The following is a 15,889-nucleotide window of genomic DNA, read 5'->3' on the forward strand; positions in this document are numbered from 1 at the left end:
CAGGGCGCAGCAGAAAATGAAGGACGTGGATGCTTGGGAAACTAATCGGATGCTCACGTCGGGAGTTGCGCAGCGCATGGATTACAATGATGATTTTGACGACGAGGAAGAGGTGCGAGTGCATCTCATGGTGCATGATCTTAAGCCGCCGTTTCTGGATGGAAAGAGGATTTTCACGAAGCAATTGGAACCGGTGCCCGCTGTTAGGGATCCCCAGAGCGATATGGCCGTGTTCAGCAGGAAAGGCAGCGCACTTGTCCGGGAACGACGTCAACAAAGGGAACGACAGAAGCAGGCTCAGGAGGCGACAAATGCTACCGGAACTGCACTCGGAAATATCATGGGCCTGAAGGAAGAAGACACGGACAGTGCCAGCGCCTTAGCAGGGGACTCAGCTGCTGGCGATTCAAAGAGCGGAACTAAATTTGCGGAACACATGAAGGAGCACAAACCAAATGAGGGGGCCAGCGATTTCAGTCGCACGCGGACTCTGAAGCAACAGAGAGAGTATCTTCCAGCGTTTGCTGTGCGGGAAGAGTTGCTGAGGGTCATCCGGGACAACCAGGTGATCATCGTCATTGGAGAGACAGGTTCGGGGAAAACGACGCAGTTGACGCAGTTCTTATACGAAGATGGATATGGCAAGATGGGCAGGATAGGGTGCACCCAGCCTCGAAGAGTTGCGGCTATGAGTGTAGCAAAGCGTGTCAGTGAAGAGATGGAGGTTAAGCTCGGTGGTATCGTGGGATATGCAATCCGTTTTGAAGATTGCACGAGTGACCAGACAGTAATCAAATGTGAGTCTCCTCTTCATCCTCCCCTAATAGCAACTGCTGACATGCACCCGTAGATATGACTGATGGTGTTCTTCTCCGTGAATCCCTCGTCGACCCAAATTTAGACAAGTACTCTTGTATAATCATGGACGAAGCCCACGAACGTGCCCTGAACACCGACGTCCTCCTCGGCCTCTTGAAGAAGATCCTAGCCCGCCGCCGAGACCTCAAGCTCATCGTCACCTCGGCCACCATGAACGCCGAGCGCTTCTCCCGCTTCTACGGCGGTGCTCCCGAGTACACCATCCCCGGCAGAACGTTTCCTGTAGATGTCCTCTGGGCCAAATCACCGTGCGAAGACTACGTCGACTCTGCCGTAAAGCAAGTCCTCACCATCCACCTCGGCCAAGGGCCAGGCGATATTCTCGTCTTCATGACGGGTCAGGAGGATATTGAGATTACGTGCGAAGTAATTGCCGAGCGCTTGAAGCAACTAAACAACCCACCAAAACTAAACATCCTCCCAATCTACTCGCAGATGCCGGCGGACCTGCAGGCGAAGATCTTCGAAAAGGGAGAAGGCGGGGCTCGGAAAGTTATCGTAGCCACTAACATCGCGGAGACGAGTTTGACGGTCGATGGTATTATGTTCGTGGTCGACGCGGGGTTCTCGAAGCTGAAGGTGTACAATCCTCGTATGGGAATGGATGCGCTACAGATCACGCCGATATCGCAGGCGAACTCTTCACAGCGTTCCGGAAGAGCCGGTCGTACCGGGCCCGGAAAGGCATATCGACTGTACACCGAGCAGGCTTTCCGGAACGAGATGTACATCCAGACCATCCCCGAGATCCAGCGGACGAACCTCGCCAATACTGTTCTGCTGCTCAAGAGTTTGGGTGTCAAGGACCTGCTCGAATTCGACTTTATGGATCCTCCGCCGCAGGATACCATCACCACGTCGCTATTCGATCTATGGGCCCTGGGAGCACTTGACAATGTCGGCGAGCTCACCAAGCTCGGAAAAACAATGGCCAACTTCCCAATGGAGCCGTCGCTTTCAAAACTCATCATCACTGCCGTCGACGACGGCTGCAGCGAGGAAATGCTCACCATCGTGTCGATGCTGTCGGTCCCTAGCGTCTACTACCGTCCGAAGGAGCGCCAAGAGGAGTCCGACGCCGCACGCGAAAAGTTCTTCGTTCCTGAATCCGACCACCTGACGCTGCTACATGTTTACTCGCAGTGGAAAGTGAACGGCTACTCGGATCGATGGTGCGTACAACACTTCTTGCAACCGAAGGCGCTACGTCGGGCGAAGGAAATCAGACAGCAGCTTGCCGATATCATGAAGTTTCAGAAGATGGAGCTCAACTCGTGTGGGACTGACTGGGACGTCATCCGCCGGTGCATCTGCGCCGGCTACTACCACCAGGCGGCGAAGGTGAAGGGCATTGGCGAGTATATCAATCTCAGAACTAGTGTCACTATCCAGTTGCACCCCACGTCCAGTCTATACGGACTCGGGTACCTGCCCGATTATGTCGGTAAGTCACATCGTGCCGTCCCCGCACCTTTCCCTCTAACTAACACTCACATAGTCTACCACGAACTCATCCTCACCAGTAAGGAATACATGTCCACAGTCACGGCGGTAGATCCGCAGTGGCTCGCGCAACTAGGCGGAGTATTCTACTCAGTCAAGGAGAAGGGCTATTCTGCGCGCGATCGGCGGACCACGGAGAACGAAATTAACAAGCGCATGGAGATCGAGGCGAAAATGGCGGAGGATAAGGCTCGCGCCGAGGAGGCAATCAGGAATGCTGACATCGCGGCGGCCGCAGCGGCTGTTGTGAGAAAGCCGACAAGTGTGGTGCAGAAAAGGATGGCTACTGGGAGTAGTGTCGTCAAGAGGCCGAATACGCCGAGTATTGCAAGAAGACGCGGGTTTTAGGTGTACATTGGCGGTTGCTTGGAAGGTGTTTTCATAGTATGATACGGCGCATGGTGTGCGATAGATAGGACGTTTTGCATTAGGTGTTTTTCAAAGATTGTCGGTCACCCAGAGAATTAATTGAGCCTTGTGAACTTTGAGGAAGTCATGTTTAAGCTTTTTTTTTGAAAGAAGTGTTTGTCCAAAAACAGCTTGGTAGGTGCGAACCTGACCTTAGTTGACAGGGGTAGCGGAATGACGTAGTGGAATCTGGGGAATGCGCGCTGGTGGTCTTCATGCTTCTTTAACACTAATCCCTACCTATGCCACCTTCCTTTGCCTCTTTCATTGTTTCCTAACCCCCGAGCAACAGCTTGCTCAATCAGCCACAATGAGCAGTCCGCACCGCCTCCCACCGCCATCCACCACGTCCTCCGAAGCCGGAGACCACAAGCCGTACACGCACGACGACTCATGCATCCAAGTGCGCTTCGACCCGCAGTTCCGGACGTCGCACCGGCGCAAAGAATCGCTGTCGGGCACACTCACTGCCAGCAGCGGCGGCAGCAGCGCGTTCCTTCACAAGATTCTCGGAAACTGGGATAGTCTCCGGGACGAGGAGGCGACCAGCGAGGCGGAGGATGAACATGAAGGCGTCCATGCGGGTTACTTGAAGAGTATGACCAGGAGCCAGCTGCATGATATGGTACTGGGGCTGAGGGAAATGGGGAGGAAGTACGGTATGTGCCACTGCGTGAGAGAGTGGGAGAGGGGCGAGGGCTGGTGCTGACGCATGGTGGAATAGCCAATGTTCACCTCCACATGAGGGTTCGCGAAGTATTTATTCTTACCAAGCCGTGGGATACGAGCCTTGCGGTGCACACAAGACAATTGGCGAAGTGGCTGCTCGAGAACGGGTACAACGTGTATGTCCCCACGCTGCCCCCATCTGTGTGTGCGGCCTGACTCAGGCAAGCGCAGATATGTGGAAGATACTTTCCGTGACAACGCACGTTTCGACGGCGAAGGGCTCGTGATGGAGGTGGTGGTGCAGGATGGTACGGAGCTGGGGAAGCTGGGATATTGGACGCAGGCAATGTGCACGGATAAGCCCGGCGGCTTCGATTTCGTGTTGACGGTGGGTTGTGGCGGTGATTGAATACTTGCCGGTGATGATTTGCTGATTAGTGGAATAGCTGGGAGGTGATGGGACAGTGCTGTATACCAGCTGGTTGTTCCAGAAGGTCGTTCCGCCGGTGCTCTCGTTCTCCTTGGGATCGCTGGGATTCCTGACGAAATTCGATTTTGCGGATCATCCAAAGACGCTATCGCGCATGTTTGGCACAGACGGAGTGACAGTAGGGCTGCGAGTACGCTTCGAGGGTGTGAACACACCCAGATCCGCTCCATCTCCCTCCATACTGACTCGACGCAGGAACTATAATGCGCGCCATTCCCCTCGGCGAAGGGGAGGAGAAAGAGAAAGAACGCAGTCTCCGTGTAGAGCTGCTGGAGCCTGATCACCACCCAGATACCCACCGTCCGGACTGCTCAGTGGTGGTTCTCAACGAGATCGTTGTCGACAGAGGTCCTAGTGCTACTATGACTACCGCTGAGCTCTACGCAAACGACGAGTTCCTCACCTCTATCGCTGCCGACGGCCTCTGTGTCGCCACCCCAACCGGCTCGACGGCGTACTCCCTCGCCGCAGGTGGGAGCTTGTGCCACCCGGCGTTACCAGGAATGCTAGTAAGTACCCCACCGTCCCCCCCATCTCGCCACCACACTCACCCACCCTTTTAGATCACGGTAATCTGCGCGCACTCCCTAACCTTCCGTCCTATCATCCTACCGGATAACATAGTCCTACGCATCGGTGTCCCCTACGACGCGCGCACCAGCTCGTGGGTAAGCTTTGATGGCCGACGGCGCACAGAGTTAAATCAGGGAGATTATATCACCATAGTCACCAGCCAGTATCCACTTCCGACGGTGCAGTACCGCATGGATAATAAGGACTGGTTTGATTCGATCAAGCGGACGATGAATTGGGGAGATAGGATCTCTCAGAAGAGCATAAGTTAGAACTGCTGGGATAGAGAGGATAGGATGAAAAGTGTACTTGTAGTATAGTTTGTGGAAGTACATAACGATTTTTTGATGTGATATGCTGGACGCATGAATTGTATAATTTTGTCTGGATACTTCCCAGTCTCTCGGGATGAACGGGTGATATGTGATGAGCATGTACCTACTGAGTTAGTCCATGGTGAAGTTTCCTACCGCACCGCCACAAGCGCCACCACTCCAATTTTTCCCAAACTTCCCGAGTCTGCACGTCATCCACCCACTACTCCACCCCACTTCACCCCCAGCACCCGGACACCCACCGCATCACACCGTCTTAGCAACAATGGTCAAACTCCACGAGGTCGAGGACGAGCACTTCGCCGAGGACCAGGTGGGCCCCAACAAGGACGACACCGACTACGCCGACACGGACAGCGAGATCACCAGTTCCGACGACGACTCGTCTGACGATGAGGACAACAACAACGACACGTTCGAGGAGACAATGTACGAGCGGCTCGTGGCGCTGAAGGACATGGTGCCGCCGAAGCACCGCGCGCGCATCTCGGCCGTCGCCAGCGGCACCTACAACCTCGTCTCGGCTGGCCTCCGCTTCGGCGGCAAGTCCCTGTGGATCCTGAGCACCAGCGCCATCATGCTCGGTGTCCCTTACGCCCTCGCCGTCGGCGAGGAACAGCAGATGATGGAAATGGAGAAGGAGATGAAGGCTCAGCAGTTGGCTAGCAGTGTACGTGTTTGACCCGCTCCCCCGCCGGGCATCCGGATCGCTCGCTGACTGACTCGTGCGATATAGGGCCTGTCCTCTGGTAACCTGATGGAGCAGATGGAGCAGCAGGGACAGCAGCAGAAGATCTAAGCTTGTGCGCTCGCTCTTTACCTGTCATCTTCAACTGTATATCAACCGACAAAACCTTCACTCTTGATCCTCATGGCTTCTTTGCCACTGTACATTTTCTTTGATCTTTTGCGTTTCTGGGGGGATTTCCTATAGTTTCGAATGGGGAGTGTGGTCTGGGCCAAAACATAGAAGTAAAGAAGGAGGATGGATGTGTGGTGGTGTTTGGCCAATCCATGTACTCTTCACTCACGGGGTTTCACGGTTGGGAAAAATGGGAATGCTTGACTGTCGCTAGTACAGAACTTTCAAAGGAGATGTGCCATGATACGAATGAACAATGAGATCCTCATGGTAGTAGTAAACAGACCCGCATTAAGTGCTTTCTTTTGTACACGATTCCAGCTGGACTTCCTCTCTCGCTACAATCACCGCCTGGCACCGGCTCTCTTAGCTTTGCCCGGCCTTGAAGCCGTCTTCTTTTTTCCACCACTTGAGCCGCCGAACGAGCTCTTGTTCTTCTTTTGCGAGAAGTCACCAAGATCGCCGCTCGACGATGCATCGTTGCTCTTGCCGTGCTTCTTCTTTCCGCCGAATCCGTACTTGCTGTCCCGCTTTTGCCTCTTTGCGCGAGACTTGTCGTCGCTGCTTCGGTCGCCCTTCTTGCGCTTTTCGCGGCGCGGCTCATCCTTGGTCTGCTCGTCAAGCGCAATGTCGAACATGTCATCCTCCTTTGTGGTCTCGGCGTCGGTACCCGCTCTCTCTGTGATCGAACATGTCAGCGCTGGTCCACAGCATTTCGCTCGTCCTCTTTTTGTGGGGACTTACTCCGCTTGAGGATCTGGATCTTCTCCATGGATTTCTTCTTTTCCTTCTCGCGCTCCTGAAGCTTCGCCACCTGCACCTGCTTTCCGAACTTCTTGAGATCGCGGAGTTTCCGTGCCTCCTGGGATCTCTTTTTCCGCTCGGCCTCCTCCAGCAGCTTGCCCTTGACCTTGCCCATGTGCTCGTCGTCCTTCATCATCTCGGCGAAGTAATCGACGGGCCTCACGAACGGCACCTTCTCCTGCTTGAGGAGTAGGCGACCCAGCTTGGCAGCCTCGAGCGCCTGCTTGTAGAAGGCGAGCTCGCGGTGCAGATCATCGTCGATGTCGGGGATCTCGATCAGTTCCGGCGCCGTCAGAGATTGGTGCTCGACAAAGGGCACGCCGGCGATCGGAACGGCGATCCGGTTGCGCAGGCTGGTCAATGCCGCGTGGTTGTCGATCGTGAGCTTTTGGTGCGGGATCACGTCCTCGAGGTCGCCTTCGTCTTCGATGTCGGAGAGGGCTACGTCGTCTTCGTCCTCCTCCTCGTCCTCCTCCTCGTCCTCGTCCTCTTCTTCCTCCTCCTCGTCGTCTTCCTCTTCGTCCTCATCCTCCTCTTCCTCAACCGGCGCCTTCTTGGAGGGCATAGTTCTGCTCTTTTGCACAACAGTCTTTCCCTTCAACGCCGCCGGGTCGGCAACAGTAACATCGACGGCGTCAGGCGCATCGTCGCTGTTCTCATCCTCCCAGTCATTATTACCCGCCGCGGCCTCCTGCTTTCTCTTGGTCTTGTTTCCGGCCTTGCGAGCGTCCCGCAGTTTCTTGTCTTGGATGGGATCCTTTCCGAGTTGGCGGATGAGGGCGGTTTTCTGCAACAAATTAGTCAAGCCAATTACGGGTCGAGGAAGAGGGAGTCAGCGTACCAGTTTGCTCTTTCCCATGGCTGCTGTGTTTGTGGTTGTTATTCGGAGAGGAGAGGCGCGGGTGTATGTATGTCAATGTAGGATTTGCACCCAAAGTCGCAGCGTGAGTTAAGTTGAGACAACTTTTTTGCGAAGACGCCAACCCGGATGCGGCGCGCGAACTCTTGGCGTCGTGCTCCCCGCCAACACTAGAAATTTCCCACGGTACACACACCACATCACGAAGCCCCCATCGCCGCCCGCCTGCCAGCCAGCCCGTCATGTCCGCCCCCACCACTCTCCGGCGGTGCCTCTTCCACCTCCCGCGTCTCCAACCCTTAGCCGCAAGGCGCTGGGCGTCCTCCGACCCCCCGGCCCCCTCCGCGCCGCCCGCCGCCGCCGCTGCCGCACCCGCCAAACCCGCCAACCCCGTTGACAGCGCGATGAGCAGCCTGGCCAGCTTCCTAGACAGCAACAACGCCAATCGGACGTCCTCCGCGCGGGCTGGCACCTCGGGTCCTGGCGCCAGCAGCGCCAGCATCAGCAGCGACAGCAGCAATCCCTCCCCCTCATCCTCGCCGGCGCCGTTCCGCGCAGCGCCATTCTCGCTATCGGGACTGGACCTGCAGGGGCTGTCACAGCCACCCAGCCTGGGCATGGAGGAGGAGTACCACCTGAATATCTACTCGCACAAGCACAACACGCACATTACGTTTTCGAAGCCGGGCAAGGACTCGATCGTCTCGCTGTCTGCTGGCAACGTCGGGTTCCGGAAAAGTCACCGCGGGACATATGATGCTGCCTATCAGCTCGCCGCCCACGTCTTCAAGCTTATCGAGGCGAAGAATGTTAAGCCAAGGAGTGTCGAGGTTGTACTCAGGGGATTTGGACAGGGACGGGAGGCGGTCGTTAAGGCACTCCTCGGACAGGAGGGGAGGTTTCTGAGGCCCGTCGTTAAGAGGGTTAGTGATGGCACTAGACTCAAGTTTGGTGGAACAAGGAGTAAGAAGATGAGGAGATTGGGTTGATCGATGAGATCGATGCACTGGAGACAGGGGGCGCGGGCCGAGAACTACTGTATTATAGGAGTGGATATCTTGCGGTCAAGATCTTTCTCGCTTGGAGATGGGATAGAGCTTTCTTGCTTCACGGAATATCACTACTTGTATATTTGCACCTGCACCTTTTTGAGATTCCCGGCCGGCTCTTGCTCGGGTGCCACTTGCCGCCAGTCCGACTGCTCAAGTCTGAGTCGAAGTCCAAGTCCGAGTCCGAGTCGGAGTCAGAGCTTCATCAATACCCTCCAGTCGTAATGAAGCACCAAGTAGTTCACTTTGCATGATCATAAACTCTCGGCTCACGTCCAGATCCCAACTCGACCACGAGCGACCCGAGTGATACCTAGTGAGCGGCCATAAAGCTTTGGAATCGTCGAACACTTATGTAGGAGGTATATAGTACTCCAGCCGCATGCTCGCTTTTCTCTTTACAGCGCGTTTCTGCCCATGCTCCATAATCTACATAACTGCACCATGTCCGGGGAATCGATCACGATCCGAGAGCACGAAGCGGCGGCAACGAGTGATAAGAATACCTGATACCTACCCACTGAGGGGATGGGGCACCAGAACGTAATGTACTTACCTTGATAATCGGGACCGTCGGCGCAAATTGTTCAAGATCCGGTCACTGTCAGAACTCAGCAGCACGGAGAGGATCAAGAGCCGTGGGGACGAAAACGAAGGGCCGACAAACACGGGAAATCCTGGAGAAAGAAGAAGCACGACCGAAACCCCAACCCAACCCAACCCAACCGAGGGTGCGGACTCGGTGTTGATACCTAACCAAGAAAATAAGTCGGACGCAGTGCCTCCGATAGTCCAGTCTCGTCCGTCTTTCGGCCAAAGTCGGACTGGACTGAGAGGTTCTGAGAGGTTCAGTCCGGCTGGAGGCGTGGATTGGACTGGACTGGACTGGGCAGTCTGCGCAACTGGTTGGGCTAGATGGACTGCAGTCGACTGGATGGACTGGTACATACTTTGAATGGAAAATGTTTGAAATCAGTAATGAACTTTTCGCACACGTCTATATCATAGTACAGCTATTGCAATCGCAAATCCTCCTCGCACAATGTATTGAGCATGCTTCATATTCTCCATCTCCTTGATATCGCCCTTTGTAGCAGCTACATACGAAACCATCTCGTTGCCAGCTTTTGAGACATTCCAGTGCCTCCAGTGCCTCCAGTGCGCCGTTACCCGTTCTACAGCGGTGAGAGAGAGATTTTAACCCCATCCCACTAAGAACTCGTTCCGGCTCTACGCTCATTGGCGGGAATGCTCAAATACCTACCTACTCGAGGGCTATTCTGGCAAGATCTTTCCAGCCTGGTTCATATGATTTATTCGCCCAGTACTGTACCACACTGTCGATAAAATCGTAGGGAGGCGGGTCCTGCTGGAAAACCTCCATAATATCTGTATTCAGACGGCGGTGGGGTAAGAGATAGAGAGCTGGCATGGAACGAAAAGAGAACACGTGATAGGTAGGTTGAAAGAGTTCTGTCCGCTAGCCACATAGTCCGACCCAAACATTTCAGAAAGTAGCAGTCTATCAGTCGACTGCAGTCCGAGGCAGCAAAATTTTGGGACGGATTGAACTCATACCGTCCTCCAGTCTTATGGACTGGACTGATGCAGTCCGTCTAGTCCAGACCGCCGTCCGGACTGGTCTATCGGGAGCACTGTAGCGGACATTGAGCGCTGAAAACTCTGAAGTACCGGTATATGTGTGCTTTGCTTGACTCTTTCTTCTCCTTGTCCTTGTCCTTCGAGTCGGAGTTCTCCTTCCAGAGATGCTTTGACCGGCACTCGAACTTCTTGTGTCCCTTCTTGCCGCAGCCGAAGCACTTGATGGTCTTAGAGTCTTTATCCTGATCTCCCCCGGAAGCCTTGCCTGAGCTTCCGGCGGTCTCTCCGCCCTTCTTCTCGGCCATACCCTTCTTCGCAAAGAGGGCGGTCGACAACTCGGTGTTGGTATATGCAGATACTCTACACCGTGCCGGTCCCATGCATATGAACGCTCGAACATCTGGAGCTGATCTAGGATCTTCTGGCAGCTTCCGGCACTTTCACTTGAGTTGAGACTTGTTCGAAAAAGCAAGCCACACATCACCCGTCGATCGGGAGTCCTTGGACCATGCATGTAGAACGCCAGAACCTTCTCTGGCAGCTCGGTGCCCACGTTGCGCAACTCTGTAGCTATCTCCAGAATTCGAGAGTGTTAAGCAGCCGCGCTGTCGAAGTCGGCTCCACCTGCGGATGGCGTTCAGCTCGTAGAGACCAACGTTCGCGTCGATCTTGCCCACCCGGTAGTTGAAGTCCTTCTCGATGTCCGTCCAGAGAACGTCTGGTGCCGAGATGTACTTACTTTTTGTCTGCATACCGCCTTCGCATGTACAGAGGGGTCCAGGGAACGTCGAATCTCCGCTGTGGCCATGTCGACCTTGTCGTTGTACATACGTGTCGCGCTGGATGAGGTAGCGACGGAAATCGCTCATGTAGACGGAGCCTGTATGTAGATTCGGGCGTCTCCTCGCTGTCGATCTGTTCGGTGCCAGCATGCAGCGGGTTCGGTCTTTGTCTTTGAGTTTGGTGTAGGCTTCCGGGGTGGCTTCGTGGTGCCCTGAACGATCCCCCAAAGGGCGCGGGTGAGGAGCTCGTCCCTGATGTATTCCTCCCACTCGGGATAGTTATGTTCTTTCAACAAAACCTGCTCCATTTTAGCGACCGTTCGTAAAATACCTACGGGGTAGTTGTTGACTTGATGAATACCCTAGCGAAGCAGAGGGCTCACATATAACCTGTTGATGCACGATCTGAAGGTGAGGTGCGCACGCGAGGGTTTGGGTGGGCGATACGATCAGAAGATGGTAAGAAGAAGAAGAAGAAGAAGATATAGTTGTTATGATTCTAGCTGAAGTTCTAGTTGTAAGTACTTGTAGTCGTCCCAGACGAACTAGAACCTTCCCTGTGAGCCGTGCATGAACCATCACTCGATCAAACACGCCGCTCCGACAACAAAGGCCCTACGGACCGCAACAGTATGTAGGTACGTAGAGTACGGTAGGTATACACTTCGAGCATCCGGCTATGTAGGCGTCTCGCGCTGACACCCAAGCTTCTTCTTCTTCTTCTTCTTCTTCTTCTTCTTCTTCTTCTTCTTCTTCTTCTTCTTCTTCTTCTTCTTCCTCGCAGCATCCGTTTCTCTCGCGCAGGGTATGTAGTGGTACTGGTACTGTGGTCAGCTGGAAATCTTGGTATATACTTCGGGAGATCTGTTCCCCTCACTCCGCGATTGTTTACTCTACAGTACCAAAGTGCCGGTTATCGTGGTGGGGTCGGCAGCAGGGGAAAGTGGCGGTTGGGTGTTGGCGGTACATACCGGTAGGTACTGAGAGACGCTTGACGGGTATCATACGAGTAACTGATGAACTGATTCAATTGACCACCTAGAAAGCAAAGCAACAAGAAAGAATACAGGTCTATGAACTTTTTTAGAGGGTATCTGTAGTGGTTGATAATATCAGACGAACAGAAAAGCAGCAACAGAGAACATTTCAATGTTGAGCGACCACAATCGGGTGTGCCCGCCATCACACCTTGGCCCCACCATACTGTACCCCAGCTCGCCCGCCGCTCCCCGCTCCCCGCAATACTGAGGCGCCTTTGCCCGCGAATGCCACAATACGGTACTGGTAGCTACGTCCTGAGAGAGAGAGAGCGAACATCAATTTACCGTCGCATACTTCCAAGTGAGTGCTTGGTCATACGTCCACTTCGGCGGCGGTGTTTACTAAAAACTGGTACATTACGGTACTGGACCGTATTTGCGCGAGTGACAATCAATGACAATCCAATGCGATGCAGCTCGCTAGTCTGGACGCGTGCGCGATTCGAGTGGGGAAGGCGCCGGTGCCGAGTGGAGATGGCCGAGGGAGCCGAGGCTGTGGTGGCTAGTGTCGTTCGTAGTTATGGTTCTTCGGCCCATGACAGCACCAGCCGCGGAAGCCTCCGCTCGCCGGAAGAAAAGCGAACAAGAAGAAGAGTGGGTGAGGGAAGAGTGAGACCATACACGAGGAAGCACAAGCACAAGCACAAGCACAAGCACAAGCCCAAGCACAAGCACAAGCAAGTATCTAAGCAAAACAAAACATCAACAACAACAACCCGACAAATCAGGAGCTGTGTTTTCCTGCCAGGTGCCTGCCAGCTCAGCTCTCTTCACATCCATCCATCCATCCATTGCCATCAGCCAGCCATCCACATATCCCCCTCCCCCCTCCCTCCCCCAGCCAACCTCCTCGCTCCCTCCACCATCCATCCTCTTCCTCCCCCGCCCCTTCCCACCCCGGCTATACGCACGACACACACGCACGCACTTGCCTGGCGTAGTTACATAGACTGCCTATTCGTACAAACCCGATCCTCGATCTTTTACTCGTCTGAACCTGAACTGATCCTGAACCCGAACCTGAACTTGAAAGCAAGCAGGAAGACCAAACGCCATCAGCCATCTCCTGGCTCCACTCCCCCCTTCCCCCTCCCCCCATCTCCCCCAACCAAATCCTCTTCTCCTCCTCCCTACCTTTCCCCGGCTCCGAATCAGATATATTTCCTATCAGCAGCAGATCAGCAGCTCGCGCGCACAGCCCAACCTCGCTCGCTCGCTCGCTCCGATCCTGCTCCTAGTCTGAGCCAAACCCGCCTATCCATAGTACCGACTGACCTCACCTTGCTCTCCACCACCTCCACCACCACTACCACCGATACCCCCCCAAAACCCCCATCGAACGAACGAAACAACCCAACCCCACGATCTGATCGCGCGTTCCATTATTGCTTGCTTCCATAACTTTTAGCACGATCCGTTCCCGTCTACCCTATCGCTAATCTCGTCCCAATTCCTTCCCACTGTACGGCCTTCCGCCAAAAAAGAATATCCTCATCTTTAAATCCATTTGGCGCCCAGTAATCCCATTAGCCTAGGTAAGTCCTCACTCGTATTCTGCTCTGCTCTGCTCTGCTCTGCTCTGCTCTGCTCTGCTCTGCTCTGCTCTGCTCTGCGTGTTGTGGTGGCGGCCCAATTCGTTTCGTTCGTTCGGTTCGGCACCTGCCCTTTCCATTGCCCGAGGTCGTCCACCACCCACATCGGCCCAGCTTACCTACTACACATACCACACACCTCCCACATACCTTACCCCTGAGCGCCAGGCGCCTGTAAACAAACACCACACACCAGCCTCTTTCCTCCCCACTTACATCGCTCGTTGCTGGCGTTTGCAAGTACCACATCGACTCCGATCGCTGACTTCCGACACCGACAACTCGACACAGATAACCTACACGCCACTACCACCACCACTAACCTCGCAACCTACGCGTCGCAATCATGAGCAGCGAAACTAGGGAGATCATCAGGCGGGAGACGAAGAACATCGTCTCCTCTGGTGGGGGGCGCGGTGGAATACGATCGCCATCCTACATCAATGTGAGTTGTCGCGCGAGAGCTTGTCGCGCTTTCCACGAGCGTCTGCTAACGATGCGATAATGTGCTAGGTCTATCTACGTGAGCTGCAGGACAATCCTCTGTAACCATACCCGATGTCGAAGATGAAGAAGAAGGTGCCCGACTAACTATCTCGCGATGCAGGCGGACCAAAATGCTCACGTCCGGCGCCCTTTCGGCTCTACAAGAAGTCCTCGCCTCGTTCATCGCCGGCGACCGCAACCGCCACGGCTCCTACTTCACGCCGCGCGTCCCGAAGATGGCCGTCTACGGCTCGCTGATCTCAGCGCCGCTGGGTCACATCCTGATCACTGCGCTCCAGAAGGCGTTCGCGGGCAAAACCTCGACCAAGGCCAAGATCATGCAGATATTGGTTTCCAACCTCGTGGTGTCGCCGATCCAGAACACGGTCTACCTCGCATGCATGGCGGTGATCGCTGGAGCGCGTAGCCTCCACCAGATCCAGGCGACAGTCAGCGCCGGGTTCCTGCCCGTCATGCGCGTCGCCTGGTGCACCAGCCCGATCGCGCTCATCGTGGCGCAGAAGTTCCTGCCGCCTCATGCCTGGGTGCCCTTCTTCAACCTGGTTGCATTCGTGATTGGCACGTACATCAACGCCACCACGAAGAAGAAGAGGATCGCAGCCATGAAGAAGAAGAAGGTGCGTGCGGGTGCCGAGGCGACCACCACTGCCCGCGTCGGGCATCAGAGGGTCGATATTGACAGCAAGCAGTATTTCGACAAGAAGGACGATAGAGACTACTATGTCCGGAAGGACTAGATGCTTCCTGCCGAGATACAGACTGACACCGATAATACAACATCTGTCTTGGCAACTTCGTCCTCTCACGCCATTTCTCTTTCTGATACCACCCCTAGGCGCGCGGGGGGAGGGGAGAGACTGTGCTGTGCTGTATGTTTTGGCTGTTAGTTTTGTTCTGTTGACTGGCTGGAGATGCTGCTTGCTGCTTGCTATATTACTTTGTTTTCCGTGTTGTCGTTTGTTTCTTTCCCATGTATGTCGGTGAATGGTTGTGTTTTTTCTTTATTGATTTGGCGGTGATATGCTTCAGATAAGGGTTGTTTGATTGTTTCGTTTGGACAGTTCGGTGGAGTAGGATGGAGAGGGCGGGAGTATAGGGTGGTTTACCGTTTACCCAGTGGTATGGATATCTGCGCCGGATGGGTGGAACTGATGGGAGGGAACGGAGGGAACGCAAGGGAGGAAACGAAGAAGTGTACGAGAGAAGAAATACGAAGAACCTGACGAATCTTATTTCTTTTCGCAAACCCGAAAAACACTTTTATCATGGCCATATAGAGTAACTCCAGAACGCCTCTCCCTCCTTCCCTCTTTCTCTCTGTCATAGATAGTATCCGTCGTCTCCTCCACCACCACATCACAGCACAACCGCAACCGCCTCCCCCCGTCCGTCCGTCTTCTTAACATTCTCAATCGGCGTATGCACAGTCGCCAGCGCAAGCGCCTCCTCAAGATCATCCTGCATCTTCTCGTTGAGTACCTCCCAGTTCCCCTGTCTTCCATCAGTGCCCATTCCCCACCCCCCTCCGCCCCTCCCCCCCACCCCCCGCCTGGATAGAGAACATACCCGCCTCCCCTGTACAACCCTAGCTTTAACAAAACTCTCCTCCCTCTTCGCGGCGAGCTTTTCTGTCGCTGCCTCGGCGCGCTCGAGGGCCTTCGCCTTGCGCTCGCGCTGGTGCCGCGTCAGCGGCTTCGACTTGGATTTCTTCACGCCGTTGTCGACGGTCGTCGTCCCGGAGCGCAGTTGCAGGGCGGCAACTTTTTGGAGCGGTGGGGGCGAGGACGGGCGGGTTATGGTGGTGGAAAGGTCCAGGGGCGGGGTGGCGGCGCGCTTGAGGGCGCGTGTGCGCGGGGCGGTGGGGCGGGATTTAGCCATTCTGTTGTTCTGTTGGTGAGGGGGGTGAGGGGGGGGGGGGGTGGTTATGGGGGGGGT

General features: G+C 54.9%; 7 protein-coding genes across 7 annotated transcripts; 4 read left to right on the plus strand and 3 right to left on the minus strand.

Moving 5' to 3' along the window:
- The first annotated feature begins 3,017 nt into the window (after positions 1–3,017).
- On the plus strand, positions 3,018–4,955 carry BZA05DRAFT_410370 (ATP-NAD kinase-like domain-containing protein). The gene is made up of 6 exons (XM_051484890.1): positions 3,018–3,449; positions 3,515–3,635; positions 3,691–3,847; positions 3,906–4,092; positions 4,145–4,458; positions 4,513–4,955. The coding sequence occupies exons 1-6, from the start codon at positions 3,101–3,103 to the stop codon at positions 4,792–4,794; spliced, it is 1,410 nt and encodes a 469-aa protein (XP_051335637.1). The 5' UTR covers positions 3,018–3,100; the 3' UTR covers positions 4,795–4,955.
- Positions 4,956–5,006: 51 nt separating this feature from the next.
- Positions 5,007–5,955, plus strand: BZA05DRAFT_410373 (mitochondrial outer membrane translocase complex, subunit Tom22). Its single transcript, XM_051484891.1, has 2 exons — positions 5,007–5,527; positions 5,594–5,955. Exons 1-2 carry the CDS (start codon positions 5,123–5,125, stop codon positions 5,654–5,656), a joined length of 468 nt encoding a protein of 155 aa, XP_051335638.1. The 5' UTR covers positions 5,007–5,122; the 3' UTR covers positions 5,657–5,955.
- On the minus strand, positions 5,956–7,460 carry BZA05DRAFT_410374 (eukaryotic rRNA processing protein EBP2-domain-containing protein). The gene is made up of 3 exons (XM_051484892.1): positions 7,365–7,460; positions 6,464–7,310; positions 5,956–6,398 (listed from the first exon to the last, which is right to left on the minus strand). The coding sequence occupies exons 1-3, from the start codon at positions 7,380–7,382 to the stop codon at positions 6,064–6,066; spliced, it is 1,200 nt and encodes a 399-aa protein (XP_051335639.1). The 5' UTR covers positions 7,383–7,460; the 3' UTR covers positions 5,956–6,063.
- Positions 7,461–7,553: 93 nt separating this feature from the next.
- BZA05DRAFT_410375 (uncharacterized protein) lies at positions 7,554–8,521 on the plus strand. The gene is given in 2 exon segments (XM_051484893.1): positions 7,554–7,714; positions 7,733–8,521. 2 exon segments carry the CDS (start codon positions 7,625–7,627, stop codon positions 8,369–8,371), a joined length of 729 nt encoding a protein of 242 aa, XP_051335640.1. The 5' UTR covers positions 7,554–7,624; the 3' UTR covers positions 8,372–8,521.
- Positions 8,522–10,074: 1,553 nt separating this feature from the next.
- Positions 10,075–12,434, minus strand: BZA05DRAFT_439106 (uncharacterized protein; the record flags this gene model as incomplete). The annotated part of the gene is made up of 7 exons (XM_051486526.1): positions 12,175–12,434; positions 12,004–12,103; positions 11,787–11,853; positions 11,518–11,610; positions 10,865–10,948; positions 10,658–10,771; positions 10,075–10,393 (listed from the first exon to the last, which is right to left on the minus strand). Exons 1-7 carry the CDS (start codon positions 12,211–12,213, stop codon positions 10,075–10,077), a joined length of 816 nt encoding a protein of 271 aa, XP_051335641.1. The 5' UTR covers positions 12,214–12,434.
- Positions 12,435–13,793: 1,359 nt separating this feature from the next.
- On the plus strand, positions 13,794–14,691 carry BZA05DRAFT_343555 (uncharacterized protein; the record flags this gene model as incomplete). Its single annotated transcript, XM_051481087.1, has 3 exons — positions 13,794–13,892; positions 13,961–13,992; positions 14,055–14,691. The coding sequence occupies 3 exons, from the start codon at positions 13,794–13,796 to the stop codon at positions 14,689–14,691; spliced, it is 768 nt and encodes a 255-aa protein (XP_051335642.1).
- Positions 14,692–15,118: 427 nt separating this feature from the next.
- Positions 15,119–15,859, minus strand: BZA05DRAFT_179459 (uncharacterized protein). The gene is made up of 2 exons (XM_051479286.1): positions 15,521–15,859; positions 15,119–15,445 (listed from the first exon to the last, which is right to left on the minus strand). Exons 1-2 carry the CDS (start codon positions 15,830–15,832, stop codon positions 15,311–15,313), a joined length of 447 nt encoding a protein of 148 aa, XP_051335643.1. The 5' UTR covers positions 15,833–15,859; the 3' UTR covers positions 15,119–15,310.
- Between the last annotated feature and the right edge of the window lie 30 nt (positions 15,860–15,889).

This window comes from Tricharina praecox, assembly GCF_024521635.1.
Source record: "Tricharina praecox strain CBS 144465 chromosome Unknown BZA05scaffold_32, whole genome shotgun sequence".
In the NCBI taxonomy this organism is placed as follows: domain Eukaryota; kingdom Fungi; phylum Ascomycota; class Pezizomycetes; order Pezizales; family Pyronemataceae; genus Tricharina; species Tricharina praecox.